Source organism: Mobula hypostoma, chromosome 2, assembly GCF_963921235.1.
Source record: "Mobula hypostoma chromosome 2, sMobHyp1.1, whole genome shotgun sequence".
Taxonomy (NCBI): domain Eukaryota; kingdom Metazoa; phylum Chordata; class Chondrichthyes; order Myliobatiformes; family Myliobatidae; genus Mobula; species Mobula hypostoma.
This window is the reverse complement of record NC_086098.1, coordinates 47,642,772-47,659,716: the sequence shown is the minus strand read 5'-3', so window position 1 is coordinate 47,659,716 and position 16,945 is coordinate 47,642,772. Positions and strand designations below refer to the sequence as shown.

Here is a 16,945-nt window from a genome sequence, read left to right as displayed (position 1 = left end):
TCAAAAGAGAGATGCGTTGAAATTTCTTTAGCCAGAGGGTGGTGAATTTGTGGAATTGTTGCCACGTGCAGCTGTGAAAGCCAGGTAGTTGAGTGTATTTACCATAAGACCATGCAGGAGTATGCCTTTCGGCCCATTTAAGGAAGAGATTGATTGGACATGGTATCAAAGGTCACAAGGAGAAGGTTGGGAAATGGGGTTGAGGAGGAGAAAAAAAGGACCAGCCATGATTGAATGGCAGAGCAGACTTGATGGGCCAAATGGCATAATTCTGCTCCTATATCTTATGGTCCTCAATGCATTTTCTTCTTCTTAATAAAAAATAATATATTTTGGGTAATGATAACAATTTTATTCAATTGTATGGATAATTTTATCTAAAAACTACAAAAAATGGATGAAAATAATTTAATTTGTACTAACAGCGTATCAAGCAGGGTTCTAAGAGTCATAATGATGCCTTGATAAAGGCAAACCTTATAACAAGGAAGTAATCTTGAAATTAATCTCAAAAATAATTGAAATAAGGTCGAGCAGAACTGGTTAATGACTAGGCGCAGTCCCTGCAATTTCCGAATTCACAGGCAAGCTGGCAGGTGAGAGACAAACGATTTCTGAAAAGTAAAACTAATGTTGTCAGGTGTCGTAGATCCAGCGGAAGAACTTTCGGTGTCAAGTGCATCTGCCAAGTAGTCGTGGCCGAGTGGTTAAGGCGATGGACTAGAAATCCATTGGGGTCTCCCCGCGCAGGTTCGAATCCTGCCGACTACGGTTACATTTTATTAACAACTTATGTTTTTCTAAGAATCAAAGACAAACGCGTCACATTAAATGCTTCATCTTGCCCATATCGCGGCCATTAGTTAATGACCATCAGTTATTTTTGTAATGGATTTCCTGCTTTTAAGTGTCTGGATGCAGATGCCCCGACTTTCCGCCCTCGAATGGGCTGGGCTTCGTTGGCTACTTCCAGTGTCCCGTGACTTTCGCAGGCAGCGGAGCTACAGCCGAATCTCTTTCAGCGCCACTCGGCAGCCGCAGTGAGATTCTCCCTTCTTGTTCCTGTAGTTCACCGACAACATGCCCGAGGGTCTGATCACATCCAGGTAGGGGTAATGGGAGGCATTTCGCCGCCTTCGCTGGATTCCGCCCTACACCGCCAGCGGAGGAAAGCCTCCACACCTCTCGTTTTCGTCACTTTTCGTATTTGATCCAGATAATCGATTAATATTGTGAGGCCTTGATACAGTTTCAACGCACTCATCGAAGTTTACCACCGGGATGGAGAAATACGTTTGTCATTTCTCCATATATTTGGCGAACTGAACGTTGTTTTGTTATTGGACGTCTGCGCCACTGTGCATAACAACTCTGTTCAGCAATACTCTCCAGTCGTTAAGGCCGGAAGATTAACATGAAAATGCCACATTTCTACAGTAGGGGTAATCTTCTAGGGTTTCTATTGAGTTATAGGGTTTCCCTTTGTCAGTTTTTACAACGTGAACTTAATATTAGTGCATGAATAAACTGGAAATTTTCAATCAAATTTTAAGCTGACCTTGGAAAGAAGTCCCTTGCCACTCCTATTTTAATCTGACTTTATATGATGATTATTATTACTTATAAACACGAGAAAGTCTGCAGATGCTGAAAATAGAAAGCAACACACACAAAATTCTGGAGGAACTCAGCAGGTTAGGCAGCATCTATGGAAATTAATAAAAAGGCGACGTTTCAGTCAGAGACTCCTCTTCAGGACTGAGAAAGAAGGGGAAAATACTAGAATTAAATGTGGGGATGAGAGGATTAGTTATGCCATTGTATTGGTTGTTTCGTTGTGTGTGTGAGTGAGAGCAGGAGCCTTGACTGCACAATTTGGAAGACACAGACCAGACCTACCAATCTGCCCTATGGATGGTGAAGGTGCACAACCAGGTTTGTGGAGAACTGAGATAAATTGCTCATCTTTAGAGCCACCAATCAGCAAACGTGGATACAGACGATGGATCCACTAGCACTTCCACTATGCTAGGCGTTGGCCAACTGAGAAGAAAATTCGGAGAGCAAGAATTCAAACCCAAATTTGTGATGTGCAAAACATCAGTAATCCCTATCCTCCTAAATGCATCAGAGATGTGGCTAAGCTACAGTGTGCACGTCAAAGAGCTGGAGAAGTGCCGCCTGCACTTTCCCTTCTAAATCCTGGAATTCCATTGGCAAGATTGGCAGGCCAATGTGAACATCCTCCCTGCAGCAGCATTCCATGCATCAACCAGGTTAGGTTGGTGGACCACATCATCCTTGTCCATGACATCAGACTCCGGAGGCTGGAGATCTTGCGCACTTACAGGTTTCAAAGAGTTGGAAAAAATGCTGTAGGAATGTTCTGAAAGTCCCCTTGAAAAGTTGCTATATCTTCATGTGCTCATCTATTCCCTAAGACTTCTCACAAGGGAGCAGAAACTGTCAGGAAGGAACTGTGCAAGTGGAGTATATGATGGAAATACAAGGAGGCCATGTGCAAGTAGTATAATATCCCCCTAGCCACCTTGTCAAGGACCAGTTGCCCCACCTATGTTTGAATCTGAATCAGGTTTATTATCGCTGATAGAGAGTATGGGGTGAAATCTGTTGTCTTGTGGCAGCAATACAGAGCAAGACATAAACATTACAACAGACAAGCCTGTGGATTCCACAGAATTCAGTTCCCACAGAGCTGGGGTATTCTTAACAACACAGTTTTCGCCATCTAAATAACTGGATAAGAGCATCCAGTATACAACTGCCAGTGGACACATTGCAATTTTCAAAAGCAAAAATACTATTAATCTTCAAAAAAAATTAGTGAAAAATTCCTGATGTTTAGGGTAATTTTTCAAAGCAATAAAGTCTTATCAGGTACGTGAGCAATGCTTCACTCACACAGTTTATTGCAGTTGGTTTGTATTAAGGTAAAAACTGCATTTAATTCTGTAGTACCTTCAACTATTGATATAATATTGGAAGGGGGTTACTTTCAGCAACTGCATTGAACTATACTGTAGTGTATGCCATTCTGTTGTTCTTAACAATAACTTATCCTCCTGCTGAAAATGCCTTGAACAGTGTCATATAATATCTACACAACACAAAATGAGGAGTCTTTTTAAAGTGATATCCTTAATTGGTTTTGACAATGAATCCATAATTGTAATTTTATTTTCATGGTAGAACAATCCAGAATGCGACTACTGGGATAGACCTGTCAGTCCCAGAGTACCAGGAGATCCATGGGAAAATGATGTCTGGCCATGTGGAGTATCAGATTGTTGTTGTCACCCACCTGGCCTCCTTCAAGAGCACAAAGCACAAGCCTAAAGATGTTATCCAGTTTGTGGTAAGTGAAGAAGAAAAATTCACAACCCATCTGTTAAGATTTCTCTTTTAAATGTGTGGAATGATCAATTAGGATAAAAAGCAATGTATAATTCAGTTAACAAGAATGAGTTTTAAAAGCTTTAATGATATTTGACCGTATCTTTATAAATGTCATGTGAGTAACCTGATTGTTGTCACACTGGATGTAGATTCACTCAGCTTCCCCACAGCCACTGAATTTCACATTGCCTTATTTTTAAGAACTTAATAATTACTTTGAGATGGACACATGCTGATTACTGCTAAGTTATTCTTTATGTATGTAAGTGTTTGTACTATGGCAGACATCCAACTTCTCCTGGAAGTTCCGGGAGTCTTCCGCATATTGATGCCCGCAAATTATATACAATATCTCAGAAATTGATTTTTTTTGAGAGAGAGAGAGCACGCGAGAGAGCGAGAGTGGAAGAGAGAGCGAGCGAGAGAGAGAGAGAGAGTGCGCCATGGCAGAGTGTTCTGAAAAAAAAAGAAAATATTACACGTACGTCACCCCAGACTACACTAAAGTGTACCCCTGCCTAATCGGGGTCAAAAATAATGACAGTGTTGCTCACTGCACTGTCTGCAACAGTGACTTTTCTATTGCCCATGGTGGGTTAAGACTGTAAAAGACATGTTGAGGTGAGTTTGTGTCATTCGTTCATTAGCATAGCTAACGTTACTTAAACTAGCTGGCTAGCTGCTAAGAAGCTACTCTATTGCAGACATCCCACCTCTCCCGGAAGTTCTGGGAGTCTCCCGCAAATTGATGGTGCTACCTCCCTGAAATGAGCTTTTGCAGGGTGGGATGTGTGCTATGGCAAAAGGATGGGTGATGGGAAACTGACAGGAAAGCGCTTTTGAGGCCTGTTGTGTCAAATGAAACAACAGAACAAGTCACAGCAACACTAGCATCCATTGCTCCTATTGCTATGTTCTTAGAATTTGTCATGGAGTTGTATCATCTTACAGTGCAGAAATAGGCCCTTTTGCCTGTCAGAGCCATCTATACTAAATCTGTGTCACATAAAACTGTATGTAAGACAGATTTGTGACTTAATGATGGTGGGTGTAGGGAAAATTTCTGCCTCTGTCAATTCAAGTACATTTTTTTTCGCTTTAAAACATGACAACTTCTAGGTTTTGGTACTGCCATGAAAGTCCAGGGCGAGTAAAGGTTTTGTTCTTTACTCCAGGAGTAATGGGTCACTGAACTTCCCCGAAGTGCACCTTTTACTCATTTGTGCCACCTGATGGATGCAGCTGCTATGTTTGCTTTGCTTGTAGGATCTTAAAGCACCGAATGAGGTTATTAGACACATTCTGCAAGTACATACTCTTTACATTGTACTTAAAGTGTTATGATGCTATTGATATATAAGTGATTTATAATTGACTTATCACTATATTCATGCGAAGAAAAGAGGCGCTGTGTGTTTAATATTAAATTCGTTAGATAAACCCTTTTAGAAATGAAATTGAGTGTATTAGCCACTTATAAGTGACTTATAGCTGACTCATCACCTATATTCCGGTCGTGATTAACACCACCGCCCCCCCCCCCATTTGGCCAGTCCGCAAGAATATTGTCAATATTAAACCGGTCCGCGGTGCAAAAGAGATCGGGGACGCCTGCTTTACAAGATCACTCTTATTTTCCCACCACCTCCCTGTTCTGCAAACATTTTGTTTTTTAGAAATAGTTTTTAAATGATCTTTTTGCAAATTACTATTTAACCTCTCAAAATCACAACTTCAGGCAGTTCATTTGAAATTAAAGTAAAATATTTCTCTTCTCTGCAGTTTTTTTAATGATATATCTGTGTTCTTTAACTCCTCCTCAAGAGGCCAAATGGCTTGTTTGTACTCTAATTAAAGCTGTGCTGTAGATTTTCCCATTAAATGCAGGTAAGATTATTTCTCTAAACACAAGAGATTCTGCAGATGCTGAAAATGCAGTGTAATACAAACAAAATGCTGGAGAAACTCTGCAGGTCAGGCACACCTAAGGAGAGGAATAAGCAGTCAGTGTTTTAGGCCATAGTGTGTGTTACTCAAGATTACTTCTCTATTTTAGAATCTAACATTTCTATTTTAGAAGTGACTATCCACTTAGGATTTCACAGTACTATGTCACTGTGTTAGTTATTTTTTTTGAGCTGATGAAACACTGATAAAGGGTGTATGTGTTCTTGGAAAATGTCTGCCAGCCTGTGAGTTTCTTGGAACTAAAGCCTGACTACAGCTTGTGGAGTGTAGACTGAAGGCAAAGGGCTTCCTAGAGAAAGAGCGAATGTTTAATGAACGTGCATGTTCAGAATCATACAAGGGTACAAAAGTGGGGTTGCCTTAGACTATGATGAGACTTAAATAGGACTCTGTAGGACTGTGGCCCATGTCCAACTGCTGTACACTGCTGTGGAGTGTCTTGTTAAAGTAAATGGGTCCTTTACAACGCCCTCGTGCTTTGGGACAGTGGGGCGGTCAGGGGTGGACAATGTTGTGGCGGTTGTTTTCTCTTTGCGTGGAACTATTCCCAGACATCCCACCCTGCAGAAACTCATTTCAGGGAGGTAGCACCCCCGCCCCCCCGTCAACCTCCAAGGGTGTATGTAATACTTTGTTTGGTGATTTTGTCTAATCTGTAAACCAAGTTGGGTATATACAGCAAATGTGACATTAAAGTATGTACTTACATTACCATGTTTATTCTATTACAACTTTAAGCAAGTCTACGGGGAGTTTGGCCTCATAACGTAGGACATCAATAGCATAGCTCCTTGGCAGCTAGCCAGCTAGTTTAAATCGGGGTCCCCAACCTGTTTTGCACTGTGGACCGGTTTAATATTGACAATATTCTTGTGGACCGGCCAACCCCGGGGGGTGGGCTGGTGGGGGGTGTTAAACACAACCGGAATATAGGTGATACGTCAACTAGAACTCACTTCTAAGTAGATAATACACTCGATTTCATTTCTAAAGGGGTTTACCTAACGAATTTAATATTAAACACACAGCGTCTATTTTCCTCGCATGAATATAGTGATAAGTCAATCATACAGTGGTCCCAAACCTCCGGGCTGTGAAGAATGCAGCAGAAGCCAGAACACATCCAGCACATCTTTAAGAAAAACGCCGAAATAAACAAGCTAATTGATTAGGTGCCGCCCAGCATGTAAATGTCAGCCCAGATCAGAGACGATGAAATTGGCAATCGCCTCTGATCTTGCCTGACATTTACGTGCCGGGCACCTAATTAATTAGCTCGTTTATTTCGGCTTTTTTCTTAAAGATGTGCTGGGTGCGTTCCGGCCATCGCTGTATTCTTCGCGGCTCGGAGGTTGGGGACCACTGAATTATAAGTCGCTTATAAGTTAATAGCATCATAACATTTTAAGTAACGTTTGGATATTAAACACACAGCGCATATTTTCCTCATATGAACATATAAAATCATTGCAACACACCAATATCGCTGAATCAGTGGGAGCCCTGGGCTTGTTTTCTTGCAACAAGACGGTCCCATCGAACGGTGATTGGAGACAGCGATACTCGAAGGGGGTTCCTTATGTCCAGTCTATTCCGCAATGTAGTTTTCATTGCATTCATTGCAGAAAACTCCACTTCGCAGTGATATGATGTTGGAAATGGAAGCAATGTTTTCAGTGCTTTTGTGGCTACCTTGGGATATTCAGCCTTGACTTTGATCCAGAATGCCGGCAGAGATGTTATGTCAAACATACTTTTCAGCCCACCGTCATTCGCAAGCTCAAGGAGTTGATCTTTTTCCTGCACTGACATGGATGATTCACCGGGGATATTCACAGATGGGTCACGGACCCATTCCTTTGCACATCTTGGGTCACTGATAACCTCACGTCCGTTCAAGTTCAACAGTGCGTGACAGGGAATGAGGAAAGGTGCAGCTGACTCATATCATTTCATATAGCCAAATCATATTGTTTCCTTGCAGCCAGGTGGTTGGGGACCACTCTTAGCATGAAGAGAGACCAATCAGGATGCTTGCTGTCCTTCTCCCTCTCCTGCTCAAAAAAACTCTATTTCTGGGACATTGTATATAATTTCTGGGTGTCAGGGAGCCACTATCGATATGCGGGAGACTCCCGGAACTTCCGGGAGAGGTGGGATGTCTGTATTCCTGTGCCTTCCCCTTAAGAAGTTAACGGGTTTGGTTCTACGCGAACCAGACATGGAGCCGAACCTTTTGGCTTACACTGATGACGTCTTCCTCGTGGTCACTGACCCTGTTGACTTGCAGAGGATGTGAGACTACCAGCAGATCTCCTCAGCCGTGTCCTCTGCAAGGGTCAACTAGGAAAACTGTGCAGGCCTCTTGGTGGGTCAGTGGCAGGTGGACTCCCTACCAGAGAGGTTGAGACCCTTTGCATGGAGCACCACGCACGTCCTCTACTTAGGGGTCTACCTGAGCTCGACAGAAGAGCCTGGCCAGTGAACTGGTGGGATTTGGAGACAAAAATCTCTGCCCTGCTGGGACTCTGGTCAGGCCTCCTTCGTGCAATCTCATACCGCGGAAGGGCGTTAGTTATAAATCAGCTGGTCACCTCCATGATATGGGACCAGCTGCCTACTTTAGTCCCGCCCACTGCTTTTATCTCCAGGAGCCAGAAGAGGCTGGTGGACGACTTCTGGGGCAATAGGAGGCACTGGCTCTCTGTCGTGGTCCTGAGCCTTCCGGTCGCGGAGGGCGGTCAGTTATTGGTGTGCGTGCGCACCCAGCTGGCGGCTCTCCGCCTCAGGACCCTGCAGAGATACCTGTACTGTGGCCACTGCATAAGCCATGCCGCTCTGGGGGAGCTGCCTTTGAGAGCTGGTGAGGGTATGGGGTCTAGCCCTATCCAGACAGGGTGCTCTGGCACTGTTGGGGGAACGGCGCTCTAGCTGCGAGGGGAACTGGTCCCCATCCTATCACGGTGGGTGTGGAAGGGGGTCGGGGAAGTTGGAGGGGTTCTGGCTACACCGTCACCTGATGGGCCGGAAGTGCTCATCGGACCTAGTCCTCGGGATACCATGCAGGAGAGGGTCCCACTGTGCCCTTCTGTGATGCCTCAAAGTGTTTCTTGTATGGGCATTTCCTGCTCACCTTTCACTTCCTTGTCTTCGTCTGCCAATTAGGCTCACCTTGGCGGTATGTTTTACCATCTGGCAGCGGAGGAGGTCCCCAGTGGAAATCTCGTTATGGAGGGGCCCTTTCCTGTTTACAGGGGACCTGGGGGTGGAAGGTGCTACATAGGGCAATACCGTGCAAAAGGTTTTTAAGCAAGTTCACTGACACCCCATCCACCTGTTCGTTTTGTGGCTGGGAGGTATGAGTGTACCACGCTTATATGGGGTGTGAGAGGTTGCGGCCCCTGTTTGAGTATCTGAAGGGGCTGCTGCTCAGGTTCTGGCTGCAATTCAGCCCCACGATCCTTGTATACGGGCATCCAGTAGGGGAGGGAGCGAGTGGCAAGGAGGATCTACTAGTGGGCTCCCTCCTGGGCCTGGCCAAGATGGCCATTCACGGGTCTAGGCGGCAGTAAGTTGAAGGCCGACAGCCTGCTCCTCTTCTGAGAATGCGGTTGTGCTCTTGGAGAGGGAGCATGCGGGTGCAATGTGGGATTTCTGGGAGCGGTGCCCCCCCGCCCAGGGAATTGACTGTGTTAATCATATTTAATTTGAATTTTTCCACTGTTTTGTAAATACTGAATGTGAGTACTTTGTGTATTTGCTGTGTAAATAAACTTTTATAGTTTTGTAAAATAACTGGAATATAGTGTTAGTCATCACTGGGTTATTGAGACCTGGTGAGGGAAAAATTAAAAGGCAGCAGAGATTTTGAAGATTATAAAGACAAGCCAGGTGATTATTAAAACAGTCAAATCTGCAGGTAACAAGAATATAAGTGTGGATCTTGGCAGCAGGTGGGTGGAAGTATGCTATCTTTTTGATGGAGAGACCAAGTCCTGAAAACTGGTCTGGGCCCTATGGCATTCTGGTTCAATCCAAAGCCGTTGCTATCTACACAAATATAATTAATGGCTAGAATAAGTTTTGTGGTGGGGGAATCAAAAAACATAGCTTCAGTTTTTTGCAGTGTTCAGAAGAAATTGTGGTTTATCAGAAATGAATGTTTAATAAGCTGTTTGATGTGACAGATAAGATGGAAGGTACAGGAAAATAGTGATGTAACCTGCTATTTAGAATTCAAAAGTTCAAAGTAAATACATGTCGCCATTTGCTACTTTGAGATACATTTTCTCAGAGGCATTTACAGGAAAATAACAAAATATCACAGTTCATGAAAGAGTGTATATACATAGATTGACAAACATCCAATGTGCAAAAGAAGACAAATTGTACCAACAATAAATAAAAAATGTAAATAAATAATGTGGGAACATGAGTGGTAGAGTCCTTGGAAATGAGTCAATAGGATGTAGAGTCAATTCAGTGTTGACCTGAGTGAAGTTTTTCATGCTGGGTCAGGAACCTGATGACTGTAGGGTAATAATTGTTCCTGAACCTGGTGGAGTGGGACCTGAGGCTCCTGTACTTCCTGCCCAATGGTAGTAGCGAGAAGACAGCATGGCCTGGATTGATGATGGATGCTGCTTTCTTGTGGCACTGCTCCATATAAATGTGCACAATGATGGGAACAGCTTTATCTATGAAGGACTGGATGCTTCCATCACTTTTTGTAGATTTTCCATTCCTGGGCATTATTGTCTCTATATCAGTCCTTGATACAACCAGTCAGATTCTGAGCATCTACAGAAGTTGTCAAAGTTTTGGATGACAAGCCAAGTCTACATAAACTTCTAAGAAAATATAGGTTCTGTTGTGCCGCCTTTGTGATGGCACTTGTGTGCTGGTCCGAGGATAGATCCTCTGATGTGGTAACACGCACAACACGCTGGAGGAACTCAGCAGGTCAGGCAGCATCCATGGAAATGAACAGTCAATGGTAACTTCCGGTGATTCCCTCCCCCTCCCTTTCCCCATCCGAGTTTCACTCTGCCCCCTCCTCCAGCTGCCTATCACTTGTCATGGTTCCGCTTCCTTCTACTACCCATTGTGCATTCCCCTATTCCTTCTTCACCTTTCCTGCCTATCCCCTCCCTGCTTCTCCTCCCCCACCCCTTTATCTTTCCCCTTATTGGTTTTTCACCTGGAACTTAACAGCCTTCTCCTTCCCATTCTCCCCCACCTTCTTTAAAGGGCCTCTGCTCCCTCCCTCTACAGTCCTGACGAAGGGTCTCGGCCCGAAACGTTGACTGATCGTTTCCACAGATACTGCCTGATCTGCTGAGTTCCTCCAGCATGTTGTGCATGTTGCTCTGACCCCAGCATCTGCAGGGTATTTTGTGCCTCTGATGTGGTGGCGGCAAAGAATTTAGAGTTATTGACCCTTTCCATCTCTGATCTCTTAATGAGGACTGGTTCTTGGACCTATGGCTTCTTCCTTCTCCAGTCAATAATCACCTCTTGGGTTTTGCTGACATTGAGTGAGAGATTCCAACAACACTGCAGACATAAGCAAACATAAATATCCTTAAATAAACTTAGAATTAAACACACTGTCGGTGTTGGGTGGTGATGTGATCTATTAAAGCAAGATTGATTTGGGAAAACCTAAATCAATTTGTATCCCCTAATACTATTCATCTTTTACTCAAAACTTTTCATTCTTTTTCATAAAGTACAAATCAGGAAATGTATCATCTATAATACATACAAAATGCTGGAGGAACTCAACAAGCCAGGCAGCATATATGGAAAAGAATGAGCAGTAGATGTTTTGGGCAGAAACCCTTCATCAGCTTCTTCCTGATGAAAGGTCTCGGTCCGAAACGCAGACTGTTTACTTGTTTCCATAGATGCTGCCTGGCCTCCTGACTTCCTCCAGCTTTTCGTGTGTATTACTTTGATTTCCAGCATCTGCGGATTTTCTTTTGTTTGTGAAATGTATCATCTGTCTCAGTCCATCACTTTGTTCATGTCACTGTTTTAATGAATCTGATGCTGAGCAATTATGTTGCTTGATTTTTCTGCCATGACTGTACATCCTTAGGGGAGCATATGGCCATCACTTAATTGGGTAGCTGTTTATTTGGGACACTGTTAAAGAACAAAACCTAAATCAAGAAAATAGCCGGTGTTCACTTCGTTTATCTGGGACACTGTGCCGCTTAATTTGGGCAGGAGACTTTTGCCGAGTGGTTTTGAACTAGTGTCAGTCACTTACAATTGCGTGGCCGTCAGAGCTACACTGTGCTTAGTGCGATCAGTTTTTAAGTAGCTGCATGTGTTTGTGTTCAAAAAGCAATGATTTTTGTCACTGATAGTTGGCGAAACTGTGCGGAATGATTTGCTCACTGTGGTTTCAAGCATTCAGGACTGGAGATGCTAGAAACAGCAGAAAATGAAACAATTTCATGACTTCAGTTGGGAATTACGAAGAATTTGAAGGTATCTAAAATCATCTTGAATGTTACAATGAAAATTAACATTTGGAGGATGCAGTTGTTTAAAGCATTATATGAAGGCAATCCATTATCTGCAGTAGTTGTTTATTTACAGTCAATCAAAAGAACACAGCAGATAACTTCCTCCTGTTAGGAACTACTACAGTTTTATAGCACTATAGAGGTATTGGTAGTGTTCCAATTTGTTCTGTATTTAATTGAAATTCATAAGTTATTACTCAGTTCAATGGTAGTTGGTCTTTTTTTTTAATATACCTTTAACTATTTTCATGAAACTTCCGCTAATTGGGGCAGCCACTTAAATGTACTGATCCAGATGTGTCCTAGTTAAGAAAGAAGCCAGTGCAGGGTACCCCTGTGGCCATCCCTCTCAAGAACAGGTATATTACTTTGGATACTGTCGAGGAGATGACCTAGCAGAGGAAGGTCACAATGGTTGGGTCTCTGCCATTGAGTCTGCCTCTGACTAAGAAGGGAAGCTGGGGGAAGAGGCACATGGTGGTGATAGTGAATTCGTTAGTTAGGCGAATGGACAGGAGGTTCTGTGGGCAAGAACAAGATCCCCGGATGGTACATTGCCTCCCAGGTACCGTGGTCTGGGATATCTTGGATTGCATCCTCAGCATCCTTAAGTAGGAGGATGAACGGCCGGAAGTTATGGTCCATGTATGTGTCAATGACGTGGGTAGAACGAGTGATGAGGCTCTACATAGGGAGTTCAGGGAGTTAGGTGGTAAGTTGAAGGGCAGGATCCCCAGGACTGTGATCTCAGGATTGCTATCCATGCCACGTGCTAGTGAGACTAGAACTAGCAAGATTATACAGTTTAATATGTGGCCAAGGAGTTTGTGTAGGAAGGCATAGGGCTCCCTTCCAGGGAAGGTGAGACCTATACAGAATGGACTGATTCTTTTCACATTGCACGTCAATGATTTGGATGATGGAACTGAAGGCTTTGTTGCAAAGTTTGCAGCTGATATGAAGATAGGTGGGGGCAGGTAGTTTTGAGGAAGTAGAGGGGCTACAAAATGACTTGGACAGATTAGGAGAATGGGTAAAGAAATGGCAGATGGGATATAATGTCGGGGAAGTGTATGGTCATGCACGTTGGTAAAAGAAATGAAAGGGTTGATTATTTCTAAATGGAGAAAAAGATACAAAAAACACAGGTGTAAAGGGACTTGGGAGTTCTTGTGCAGTATTCCCTAAAGGTTAAATTTCAGGTTGAGAATGTGGTGAGGAAGGCAAATGCAATGTTAGCAGTCATTTCAAGAGAACTAGAATATAAAGCAAGGATGTAATGTTGAAACTTTATAGGGATGGGTGAGGCCTTACTTGGCGTATTGTGAGCAGTTTAAGCCCCCTTATCTTTGAAAAGATGTGCTGAAACTGGAGAGGGTTCAAAGGAGGTTCACAAAAATGATTCCAGAGTTGAATGGCTTGTCATATGAAGAACGCTTGATGGCTCTGGGCCTGTATTCTCTAGAATTTAGAAGAATGAGGGGTGATCTCATTGAAACCTATCGATGGAGAAAGTCTTGGTAGAGTGGATGTAGAGAGGATGTTTCCTATGGTGGGAGAGTCTAAGACCAGAGGACACAGAATAGAGGGGGGTCTTTTTAGAACAGAGATGAGGAAGAATTTCTTTAGCCAGAGAGTGGTAAGTCTGTGGAATTCTTTGCCACAAACAGCTGCGGAGGTCAAGCCTTTGTGTATTTAAGGCAGAGGTTGATAAGATTCTTGATTGGGCAGGGCATGAATGGATATGGGGAGAAGGCAGGAGATTGGCGCTGAGAGTAATATTGGATCAGCCATGATGAAATGGTGGAGCAGACTCGATGGGCCAAATGGTCTAATTCTGCTCCTATATCTTGTGGTTTTGTGGTCAATTAACTGGAATCAGTGTATATAGAGAAAAGTGCTGGAAAAGGGTCAGTAACATCATGAAGGACCCCACTTGCTCTGTTCATGGATGGTTTGTCTCACTCCCATTAGAGAGGAATCTACTTAGCATCCACTCAAAAACAGTTACTTGCCCCAAGTAGTGAGTCTGATCAACAGCTATACCTACTAACCCACTCCATCACATCTCCCCAGCACCACTACTTTATCACTTCCTCTCAGTGTCACCTTGTGGATATACAATCCATGTGTAAAAGTTATGTATTTATATTTATTGTTTTTTTATTATTGTGTTCTTTATCTAACTGAGTTTTTATTTGTGCTGCATGAGGTCCAGAGTAACAATTATTTTGTTCTCCTCTGAGCTTGTTTATGGAAGTGACGTCAACCTATCTTGAAGATGAGCTACGTTTGAATGATTAGTATGTTCTGGAAATTGTTTTATGATGTGGCCACCAGAGGGCATGAACTGCCAACGATACACCCTATTCCCATTGTAACACACATAAAATACTGGAGGAAGTCAGCAGGTCAGGCAGTATTTACGGAAAGGAATTATGAGTCAATGTTTCTGGCCGAGACCCTTCATCAGTACTCAAAACCCGAAATGTCAACTCTTTATTCTTTCTCATAGATGTTGCCTGACCTGCTGAAACACAAACAGGAGAATATCTGCAGCTGTGGTGGCCAAGTCTGTATGTATATTTAAGGCAGATGTTGATAGATTCTTGATTGGTCTGGGCATAAAGGGATACCGGGAGAAGGCTGGAGATTGGGGCTGAGAGGAAAATTGGATCAGCCATGATGAAATGGGGGAGGAGATTCGATGGGCCAAATGGCATAATTCTGCTCTTGTATCTTGGAGTCTTGGGCTCTTCTTATCCTAATTTCAATGCGATGGTGCCCTTATCGGCTCTTCTGGGTTCAGATGCTAATATTATACTGTTAACCTGTAAAATTATTTGATTTGAATTGAACAATTTTATGAGAGAAAATGAAAAACCTAACGATCTGGCTACATCATTACATGTGCTAAACTAAGATCCTTGTATCCTCTCACTCATTTTATATTAATTCAAAAGAAAAGTGTGTTTGGCAATCTGATTAATCCCTGTCTAGATTGTTGCCCTGGGATCCAAAGTCGATATCCCAAAGGGACAAACTTGGTTAAATTAGCAATTTACTGCTGTTCATTCTAAGCCACATTCAATTATTCTGAAGTGCTTTCTGAGTTGTCTCAATTGTATAATTCATATTGCCAGGTACCTTGCTAGAGAGCTTAAGATTTCTAACAACTTCTGCATGGATTCTTGGGGCTGCGGTTTCTCGCTGTTTGCTCTGGGAATCATACATGTTTGCTGTTCCTGTCTTCTCCATGTTATTTCTCCCTTTCCTCAGTCTATGATAGCATCCACTTTACTTAGTGTACCTTTCCCCAAGAGTGTATGCTGATTGTTTGGGAACACCCAAAAACCCACGGGAAGCTGCCCCCACTCAATCTCCATTACCCAAGGCTGACTTCCCTCTGCCCTCAATGATTCACCCCCTGCTCTGTAAATGTACTTCACCTCTCCAGGAGTGGGCAAGGATAGATCAGTTATCGACACGAATGGCCCTGTGTCCACTAACTTTACATAGAAAATAGAATTTTACAGCACATTACAGGCCCTTCGGCCCACAATGTTGTACCATGTAACCTACTTTAGAGACTGCCAAGAATTCCGCTATCCCATAGCCCTCTATTTTTCTAAGCTCCTTGTACCTATCTGAGAGGTTCTTAAAAGACCCTATTGTATCCACTTCCACCATCGCCACTGGCAGTGTATTCCACACACCCACCACTCTGTGTGGAAAACTTACCCTGACATCCCTATAGTACCTATTTCCAAGCATCTTAAAACTATGCCCCCTTGTGTTAGCCATTTCAGCCCTGGGAAAAGGCCTTTGGCTATCCACATCATCAATGCCTCTCATCATCTTATACACCTTTACAATATTGCTGGCATCCCAATAAACCCTTGGTGTACATCTATGGGTGTCTAGTGCTGGCAATGGAGGCCGCTGCCGGCTGTTTCTGTGATCTGGATGCTGCCCTCACTAGCTCTGTAATCTTGTTTGTAGTCAAAGCAGACAGAGAGGGTGCTGTTGTCATTTCTGTCTGTTTTTGTGGATGACTCACACCTTTCTTTTTTGGAAACTGCCTTCAACCATGTCCTAAGAGGCTATGGCTTTAACAAGTCATCTCCTGCACCTTTCTATGTCTATTCATGTAGTTCCTTGCTAGGTGCCCTGAATGCTGGCACACAAACCAAGTCCTCTGTGTCATTGCAGCAGCTATATCCACTGTATCCACTTTTGACATTTCTTTCTCCTCCAATGATCCGTTTCTCCAGCCCATATTGATATCGCTGGGTAGGTCATTCCCACTGCTATCCCAAATCTAACACTTCCTGGTGGGCTGAGCTCAGGCCTTCAGCATTTTCAGGAAGACTGGATCATCCCTCCCTGGGATGTCCAACCCTGAATATCCTTCATGTGCTTCATGTCTATGTTCTGCGTAATCCATGGCGGGCTTGTCAGTTCTCCAGGGCACTTAGATTATTAATCCCCAGTTATTTTCACCTCCTTTTTTTAAAAAAAAAATCTCTTTTCATTACTGGCATTCCTGTTGCCCTTGTACATTCCCTGGGCCATACTGCCCCACATATTCCTTGGGCATTTCACTTTTACCAATACACATATATATTTTTGAAGCATACGGAGAATTTCAGTAACTACTTTGAGCTTGCGCATGAATTCAAAGTTCCTGCAACGAACTTTATACTTTATACTTTATTGTCGCCAAACAATTGGTACTAGAACATACAATCATCACAGCGATATTTGATTCTGCGCTTCACACTCCCTGGATTACAAATATTAAATATTAAAAATACTAAAAATAGTTAAAATGAGTAAATATTAAAAATTTAAATTATAAATCATAAATAGAATATAGAAAAATAGGAAGTAAGGTAGTGCAAAAAAACCAAGAGGCAGGTCCGGATATTTAGAGGGTATCGCCCAGATCCGGGTCAGGATCAGTTCAGCAGTCTTATCACACTTGGAAAGAAGCTGTTCCCAAATCTGGCCGTACGAGT

The 16,945-nt window shown here is 43.1% G+C and overlaps 1 protein-coding gene and 1 non-coding gene across 2 annotated transcripts in view; both read left to right on the top strand.

The window, feature by feature from the left end:
- Nucleotides 1-689: 689 nt before the first annotated feature.
- On the top strand, nt 690-771 carry trnas-aga (transfer RNA serine (anticodon AGA)). Its single transcript has one exon. It is a non-coding gene; the product is annotated as a tRNA-Ser (tRNA).
- Nucleotides 772-964: 193 nt separating this feature from the next.
- The window catches only part of hs1bp3 (HCLS1 binding protein 3), a 123,241-nt gene continuing 107,260 nt past the window's right edge, over nt 965-16,945 (top strand). Inside the window, exons 1-2 of the mRNA XM_063036660.1 lie at nt 965-1,106; nt 3,211-3,376. Coding sequence (XP_062892730.1) covers nt 1,081-1,106; nt 3,211-3,376 — 192 coding nt within the window. The 5' untranslated portion in view covers nt 965-1,080. The remainder of the gene's footprint in view (nt 1,107-3,210; nt 3,377-16,945) is intronic.